The sequence below is a fragment of the Nestor notabilis genome, unplaced genomic scaffold (assembly GCF_000696875.1).
Source record: "Nestor notabilis isolate BGI_N333 unplaced genomic scaffold, ASM69687v1 scaffold24426, whole genome shotgun sequence".
Lineage (NCBI taxonomy): Eukaryota > Metazoa > Chordata > Aves > Psittaciformes > Psittacidae > Nestor > Nestor notabilis.
In genome coordinates, this window is record NW_009932758.1 from 73251 (window position 1) to 82512 (window position 9262).

Here is a 9262-nt window from a genome sequence, read left to right on the forward strand (position 1 = left end):
AATGCTGTGCAGGTTGCTGTGCAAATAACAGGATTTTTCAATCCAATGATTCCAGAGATTTTTTAAATTTATCTTTTTTTTTGGTTTTATTAACCTCAGATTCTTTTAATAAGGTTTGTGCTTTGAAAAGGTTATTTGAATTAAATAGAAAATATAGCCTGAATTCAAATTCTTCTTTTGTGTTTGTAACTTAAATGCTGCAAGATTTCAGTATCTAAATGAAGTCTTTGGTTGTATTTTGAAACTTTTTTTTTTTCATGAATGTTTCAGTTTGAGAAACAGTCAGCAAATACCATCAGTTAAACTCATGTTTTTCTGCTTAGTGAAATGGAAGTGAACATTCTAGTGCTGTGAGTAGTAATTGAACTTCTTTCTCAGCTTCTCTTTTTTTTGGTGAGATGCCTTGAGTATATCTGATGCAGTTTTGTGTTCTTGACATAGGTATCTGGGTGTCTCTTTTTGAAGGACTCTGCTTGTGCCTCTTGCTCTTTTCCTTATCAGACATGTAAGACCTTGATAGGTCTTCCTTTCTATTTAAATCATGATCCCTGAATCTTGTTTCATTTATTTACTAAAAAACAAACAAAACTTGGAGCTGGGACCACAAGCTTCCTCCAAATAATAATTCTTTTTTATTTTGAGATGAAAAATAAATACAGTTCAAGACAGTGCATCAGATCTTTAGGAATTAGACACGTTCTTATGAGCATTAATTTATTCTTTACACAATACACTCCAATTTTAATAATTTCTGTTTAGTTTATGGTAAGAAGTGCAGTAAAGCAAACCGATTATCAAATAGTGTACATCAGATACTTGTAATACGTTTCTGGAGGAAGAACAACCTGCAAATTATCAGAATATGCTATTTTGGCAGAAGCTGTATGTCATCCATCTGTTATAAGCTTCAGACTATTTCCAGCAGAAGTAAGCAATTCTCTCAGTCATACTTACTTTCAAAATGTGTGCTATAGAGATATGCTGGGAAAGGAAATGCAGACCAACCTATAGTGCAAGTGACTTTTATACAATAAGAACTTATCAATGTAGCTTCCTTCACTTCTGCTTGAAAACACAGGTGCTTTTGAGTTATTTTGTTACTCTTCTACTGGAAATTATGGCCTAGAGGGTCAGGTCTTTTACAGGGACAAGTATGTATTTTCAGGTCATCTCTTTTCAACTGATCTTAACTGCTGATTTCATAACTGCTCATGTACAAGCAGCTTTTTATTGTCTTATGATTGTGTCCTCAAGGAATAAATATCTGTGGAGATCCCAACTGGGGCATGGGATTAGGCACCCTAAAATCGTAAAAGTTTTAAAAATAATACTTGCTTATTTGCCCTTAGTATCACTTTTTATTGGTTGGTAGCCGTCAGTTTTTTTTGGTGAGCGGTGAAACCAAATTCCACTTCCTCTTTGGATTAGATACTCAAAGCATAGTTTGAATACCAGGCCTACCTATTTTAGGAAATTGAACAACTCCTGTGGTTTTGTAAGCAATACAGTTCTTCACATATTTTAACTCTTCCTATTTTTCTACCTTTTAGGTAATGGGACTCTTGACTAACCATGGTGGTGTGCCTCACCAGCCCCAAACTGATTATGCCCTGTCCCCTTTAACTGGGGGTCTGGAGCCCACCACCACTGTCTCAGCCAGCTGCAGCCAGAGGCTAGATCATATGAAGAGTTTAGACAGCCTGCCTACATCCCAGTCCTACTGCCCACCGACCTACAGCTCCACAGGTTACAGCATGGACCCCGTCACAGGCTACCAGTATGGACAGTACGGACAAAGTGAGTATTGGGACTTCTGCATTGCCAAGTGCAATACTGTACCCATATGTCAAGGGTCTGTACTTTCTGTCTGTAACAAAGAAAATTCTGAGCAGAGATCCTAATGGCTCACTACTACTTCACTCCAAAGTGAGCAGAGTGCACTGGTGAGATAGCTGATTGTTCAAGCAAAATTTCTGCTGCATAATTATTTTCTTAAGTGATGTCAACAACATCTTGATGTTATTAATTGTTGAGACATGAAACCTGATTGCCATTAGGTAAAACATAAGGGTTGTCCAAAATGAAATAACCACTGGCATTCGGCTATTAGAAACACATGTTCTTAATGAGGTCAGCTCAAGAATCATTACAGTATATAATCCCAGATACACAGAGTTTTGTCAAACTTGTCCTAGGAATAAAAATATTAGTCCCTTTCCTTTGATATGTCAGTATTAAATATGACAATGTCAACCTGTAGTTGGCATGGCCCCATGCTGTGAGGTTGTCACAGTATGACTTAAAAAGTTTCTTTTGCTTTTTTGCAGGTGCCTTTCATTATCTGAAGCCAGATATTGCATAAATGAACTGTCCACTTCAAGTTAAAGCTGATCTTGTTTTCCGGTCTCACTCCAAGGCTTGGATACGAGTGATCTTCTCAACACACTGAAGTCTAAACTGGGGCAGTCCCATTGAGAGAAGCAGGATTGTTATTTTCTCTCCAGTCATAGCTTTTAGTAGACTTTTGAAGGCTGGACAAAGCTATACAGAAGACAAAGGCCAAAAGCAATAACGAATAAATAAATGCGACATGGTTCATTACGAGTGGGTATACAAAACAGAGCAGTATTTAATGTCACTGCCTGGCAAAACATTCCATTTTTTGTTGTTGAAATTAATGTGCATTGATTGGGACAAACGGAACGTTTTGAAGCTTAGAGCAGTTGAGCTCTGAGTACTCTGACTCATCTGACACCCAGTGCTGACTTCAGTCTAACTTTAAAACTGCTCAGTTTCTGAAGCAAGGGCAGGAGAACCTCTTTCTTTTCACACACTGGAAATTGTCATCAAGAGGAAATGTCACAGTCCGTAGGAAGCTGGGATAAGTGCGAATGACTTCCAGAGCAACTTACTGGTTACCTTACCATGCTTCTGTAATCATATTGTCAATAAATGTCACTTACAAGTTTTGCTTTACCAAGAGATGAGATCTTATGTAACACAAAAACCAGATTTTACCTTTTTTGTGTGTGGAGCTTTCCTAGTCCATTGTACCTTTTCAAACAAACATGGGAGGAAAAAAAAAATCAACAACAATGCGACCGAATTTTCACAACTGCCTAGCAATGTGCAATACTGTGTACCTCACACAAACTTTGGGATCATCCAAAGTCATATAGATAGAATCAGAACTATATTTTTGCAGGTACTTTTATTTTTGCAGTGCATAATTCCTGATGATAAAATACAGAAACGTTGCAGTCTGCTGGACAACTAAGATCTAGCTTGCTAATCATGATTTAAAGGTCATTTTCAGGAAACAATACAAAGGACTGATTAAGTTTACATTTTTTTTTTTAGTGATGTACAGGACATAGAGATGGACCTGTACCTGACATGTTTGTTTAAATTATACAGTGATATCCAATATAGAAAATATAATTATAGGAACCAAGGTTTACAAGAGGTTTGCATTGTGACATTTTAGAATGTCAATAAATTTGTGTTTTGTGATGTTGAAAGGAAGATGGAAGGCAGTGTTATTTATTTCTCTCTACTCTTGGAACAAAAGAGGGAGGCAGAACACAAATACATTCCTTTTAGCATTAAGGACTATGAAGTAGTGAGTTAGACTAGGTTCAGTACAAAAGTTAGTTCACGCATTGGTCTTAAGGGTGATGGAAAAGTGAAATATTACCTTTGTGCTGCAGCCTCTACAACACCACATGTGTTGTAAAAAAAAAAAAAAAGACAACAAAAAACCAAACAAAACAAAAAAACCCCAAGAAACAAAAAAAAACAACAAAAAAAGAAATGTTTCATGTAAAAAGTTCAGTAAATATTTACTATTTATAATGAATAAACATTATGAAGACTTGCAAAGCACTGATGATTTTGTCCTAAAATGTACTATTGTGCTAAATACATTGATACATTTTAATCTGAATATCATGAAGAAATAAACCATGTTATCTTCAATGCAAGCTGTATTCATTATGTAAGGATATTCTGCGCGCATCCTAGGGCTGCAGGAGCCTCAAGGAGCCCCTGTGCACAGGTACTGTTAATGTGCCACCTGGAGCTTTGTGTTTGTTAATGAACTATGCATTTTCCTAGTGCTATTGGTACCAGTAGAGTGTTTTCCCAACAAGAGAAAAGCATTTGGCCTTTGCTGTGCATTTAAAAGAAAATAAAATGGGCTAAAACCCACTAGAAGCAGGGCAATTGGGATGGCTTTGTACAAGACAGGAGCTTTGTAATCAGTTATGGTTGGGTTTTGTACTGATTTTCTTTCCTCAGGAATTTTTAATAGGTTTACATACAAGTTGACTGAAACATGGGGAAGGCCCTTCAAAATGGAATACATTTTAATGATACATCAGTGTGTGAGGAAATCAGCTCACACTGGGCTTGGTGGACATTTAGTTTCCTCAGTTTGTGGGGAATGTAACCATCTTGAATTTCTTTCAGCTTCTATTTCTGGATGAGTTTTATTTTTGTTTTATTTTGTTTTATTTGAACTCTAGGCCTCTTCTGTTGGAAAAGGAAGGAATATACTTTTTGAAAAGAGGATGTTAAAAAAATGCTGAAAAATGGGGAAAGGGGACTTTTTTTTTTCAAGTTTATGTTTCTCTGATATACTTTTAATTTCTGTGACAATTAAAATTTAGAAGTCTCTAATTAATATCTAGCTCTAGCTCTAAACTGCTAATTTTTCTGATTTTTTTTTTCCACTGTTGCTTCTCTGCTGTGAGGATTTGGCCCTTGGCATCTGTCTTGTGTCCTAGGCTTGTTGCAAAGGCCAAATAAGCATCTTTTTCCCCACCTTTAATCCCTTTGATGAAAAATATAGGATAAAAGCCTCCTTGCTTGCACAGTTTGGAACTGGCTGATATCTGTATGAGTGCTCCTTCCCAGGAAAGGTGTGTATTTGTTGCAACGTGATTGCAAAATGCCACCTTCACGTTTTGTCCTTTTCTATTCCAGCAGCTGTGGGGGGTGGGACAGAGCTGTGATTTCTTCTCCCTGTCCCTGCAGTGCTACGGAGGCATTTTCCTGACCTAAAGTTAGACTATGCATATTTTGGCTGCTCCATCCTGTTTTTAAGTGTCTTCCAAGCACATCCTTGTGTGAGAGGCTAATGCTGAGCAGAAGAGCCTGGAAACAAGACAGATGAGGAGAAATCATCCAGTCCTCTCGCAGGCAAAACATGCAAGTGGGGAACTGGGATGAGCTCTTGCTAGAGGAAGTGAGGAGCCCAGGGCAGAAGGATTAAGCAGTTCTCTGATTTATGATGTGCCATAGGAATCGTTGACAGAGCTATAAGGATTACTTGTGGTACTGTTGATCCTTTCTTGTTATCACTGTCAAGTCTGAAGAGGTTCTTGGGAGTCATGTGTGTTTCTTGAATATGAACGTTTGGAAAGTCAAAGGGGCACAAGCCTGCCATGGATATTGTGTTTGACAGAAATGCCATGGAATAGCTTGCAGGAATGTGCTCACAGCAGTGGAGTCCAAAACCTACTCAGTGATGACTACAGAAAGGATGGATCTCTGGGTCCTTCCTCTTCCTTCTTTCTTTCTTCTTTTTTTTTTTCTTTTTCTTCCTTTTTTTTTTTTTTTTGGATGGTGGGGTTTGCAAGTTTTACAAAGTGGAAATGAATAACAACAGCTGCTTAACTGTCTGTCATCTCATAAGAGATTGGAAACTCTTGAGAGACAAGCTTTGAAAAAATATTTATTCCCTGTGGCACAAGCGTGATTTTTAATTTATTCTTTGCTTTTATATCTTCCTCTAGCTACAAATAACCTCTACTCCCATAAAAATAGCCAATATATATGTATTGGCATATACATTGGTATATGTTATTATTCCTTTATTTTAACATACATCATATTTACTAAATAAGCTCGGAAAATAACCCTTTTTAAAATGGCACTTATTTTCCTTCTGTTCCCCCTGGATAATCCAGTGTATGCCGACAAAACCTATATGTAATCATTTTTCTGCAATAATGACCCACAGGTTTGTACTCAATATTGCTGAAAAGTCTCTTGTTATCCATGTGACAGATGCTGTTGAACCAGGACATACAAGTATTCTGCAAGGCACAAAATGCCTGTCTGAACCTACAAATCTTCACTGAAAATAATTGATTGTTAAACAGGATCTATGTCCTCAGAAATCTGTTCTGCATAGATGTGATAACAGAGCTAGATTTCTCATCCCTAGGTTAAGATCTGGGCAATTTCAAACTTAAAAAATCTGGCTACAGGTGTGTGACCTAGATCTTTAAATTCAATGAAAAAATATGAAGTGACTTAATTTTGAAAATCCCAAACCCACCCCGAATTATTGAATGCTACTAATAATTTGTGTAATAAGGATGCATTTGCATTTTCTCAGAAGTATGACAGACCATATCACACAAATTGTTTCTTATGTCTGAATCCTGTGATACAGTCTCATGTCTGAAAGAAATGTTTCTCTCCTGTCAGAGTGCAACTCTGGTGACTGCTAGAGTGGTCATTGCTAGTGTGTACAGCATACATTTTTGTTACGTTAGTTGAAAGTTCTATATGTTTTCTATCCATAAAGTCTTCTGGCCTTAAAGTCTATAAAGTGGATTACTATAAGGTATCTCTGTATAAAATAACAAGAAAATAATTTAAGGCAGTGTCAATGAGACCACCAGAAACCTGGAGCAGCTTGAATTCATAAACCTCTCTGTATTGTTCATTTCAATGTTCTGTTGCTCACTTCATAATTGCCAGAAAACCTTCATCCCGACTAGAAGATCCCAGATCCCATTTTTAATTTCTTTTGGCTTTTCCAATGACATCTCGATATTGCCTAGAGCAACTAGAGGATCACAGAGTTATCTTAAAGAATCACATAAGTTGATCTCAATCTGTTCTAGACATTTGTAAAATAACCAAAACTGCAGTCTGCTTCTGTGGTGGTTGTAGGTAATAGGCTGTTCGGTCTGTCAGATTTTCACTACCTATTCCCTTCCAGCACTCCCCAGCAGTTCATCACAGGCTGGGAAGTTCTTACCTGTCACAGGGGTCAAAGTGCCTTAGCTAGATGGCTAGTCACTTTCAAAAACTTATAAAGTATTTATCATATAAGCAGACTTCAAAATCTATGCATATATATATGCCTGGCACTCGGTTCTGTTTTGTTGTCGTGGTTCCACAAGCAACACTTTGCAGTGTTCATACGTAGTTCAAATCTTTGCTTAATGCTTTGCCTCAGAACTGACGACTGAACAGGCTCGGAATCCCATGTGCCTGTGGATAGCTAAGGCACTACAGCGTTTTGACATGCACTGTTTATTATTCAGCTACTCAGGCAATGTCATGAAAAATCATAATAAAACTAGGAAGACACATCACATTTGACCTTTGCTGAATAATTTAATAAAGCTAGCTCGATACACAAATATGAAAGAGCAGTTGCTGATAAGAGACGAACTATTGCTTCCTTGTCTAAGAATTAGAAACAGTTCGGAAGCTTTATTAACTATTTGGTGTCTTCATTTTCAGCAAAGTTTTTCCCTTAGGCCATAACCAAATGTTAAGCTACTTGCTTCTGACCATTTTCTCCTCCTTTCAGCACTTACACGGGTATCTTTGCTTGTGTTGTACACAATTATGTTCTCAGTTTTTCTTATACCTCTGTACAATTACCCATGCTTTTTTCTCACATCTCCATTTCATTAACACAAATATTTTTCTCCCCATATATATATATGCATTTATTCATAATAATCTGAAGTGCATACACCTATAAAGACTTAGCTTTTTAAGGATGACTGCTACAGGTACTCTGCATACTTAGCCCATAATACTTTATAATTCAGCAATTCAGGGAAAGACGAAGTATTTTAGAGCCCACCTTTCTATAGGTGTCCCACAGTCAGTACTGGAATAACTTACAAAGTGTACAAATCTCCAGAGGTTTTCAAAACACTGCTTTAGACCCCCTGCAAAAGGCAAAGGGTTCTTTGGGCTTGGGGGTGACGGGGCTGGTGGAGATCATGCGGTTCCTGCACAGTTGCGGGTACAGAGGCTTGTCAGGGTTTTGCCCCGTTGCTGAGTCTGTTACTCAGTGTTTGACCGAACTCTTTCTCCCTTGTCTTCACCTGAAGCCTGCATGTGGTGTCACGGCTGCTCCCCCTCGCAGCTCTGGCAACCTTGAGGTCTTCTGCTCTGCTTCAGGGATGCTTGAATTGAAAAGGGGACAATAATTATGTGTTTAAAGGTAAGATGGAGTTCAGCTTCTCTTCTAGAGCTCAGAGGGGTTTCTAGTCATGGTTTAGCATAGCCATGACGGGCCTGGGGCAGGGATGGTGAGGGGACACTGTGGAGCACCCATCCTGTGGGAAGCAGCCAAGACAGGACACCCACCAGCTGTGGAGTCAGGCAGCCCTGAGCAGAGCAACAGCTACTGCTGCAGGGAGATTCTGTCTCACTGTGGCTGGAGAGGATCAAGGGGGTGAGCAGAGAAGAGGGCAGCGCTCGGCCAGGAGAGGTGGTGGGACCGGGCTCTGTGGTGTGTGAGGGCTGATGGGTCAGCCATCTTGTTGCTGGGGTGCTGGGGTGTCCGGCTGCCACGTGCAGTGGGAACAGCACGGCTTTCCCTGTGGGTGGGGAAGGGAGGCAGCATGAATCCTGCTGGGAATCTGGTGAGAAACCTGAGGGGTGGTTTCTCCTGAAGATGAAGCCCAAATACAGTTTTCCACTTGGGTGCTGCTGGCCCAGGGAAGGCACATGGTGAGTGGGGAGAAGTTGCTGTGGCGCCCCAGTATTGCTTAAAGGGTGTTTTCCTTGTGGTGTGTGGGGTCTGTGAGAGGTGGCTGAGGGGAGCAGCCAGGCAGAGGTGTTCCTGCCCATGGCAGAGGGGGGTGCCATTGGACAGAGTTCAGTCTGCCCTTTGGCAACAGCTGGGAACAGCCATGCCACTTCTGGGCTCTGCCCTCAGCACATGAGGCGCTGTAGAAAATTAAATCCCGCTCCCTTTGCAGGTGCTACTCGGGGACACAGAGGAACTGCATTAGGTCCCTGTGCAAGCAGCAACATGGTGTGGCCGGGATCATGGTCACTGGTGAGTGACTTCTGGGAATTTGCTGGATAACCGCTCCTGTGAGCCTTTGCTTTGTGCTGGCTTTGGTTTCAGAGCATTTTGTTGGCTCCTATCTCGATTCAGACCACGTGTGCTGGTGCTGAGAGCCCAACGGAGCCTCAGGTGTGAAGTCTC

The 9262-nt window shown here is 39.9% G+C and overlaps 1 protein-coding gene across 1 annotated transcript in view; it reads left to right on the forward strand.

Moving 5' to 3' along the window:
* Positions 1-2452, forward strand: part of PAX3 (paired box 3) — a gene marked incomplete at its 5' end in the record, with an annotated part of 75635 nt that extends 73183 nt beyond the window's left edge. The window contains 2 exons of the mRNA XM_010016565.1: positions 1551-1797; positions 2328-2452. Of these exons, the coding sequence (XP_010014867.1) occupies positions 1551-1797; positions 2328-2362 (282 nt within the window). The remainder of the gene's footprint in view (positions 1-1550; positions 1798-2327) is intronic.
* Positions 2453-9262: the final 6810 nt, after the last annotated feature.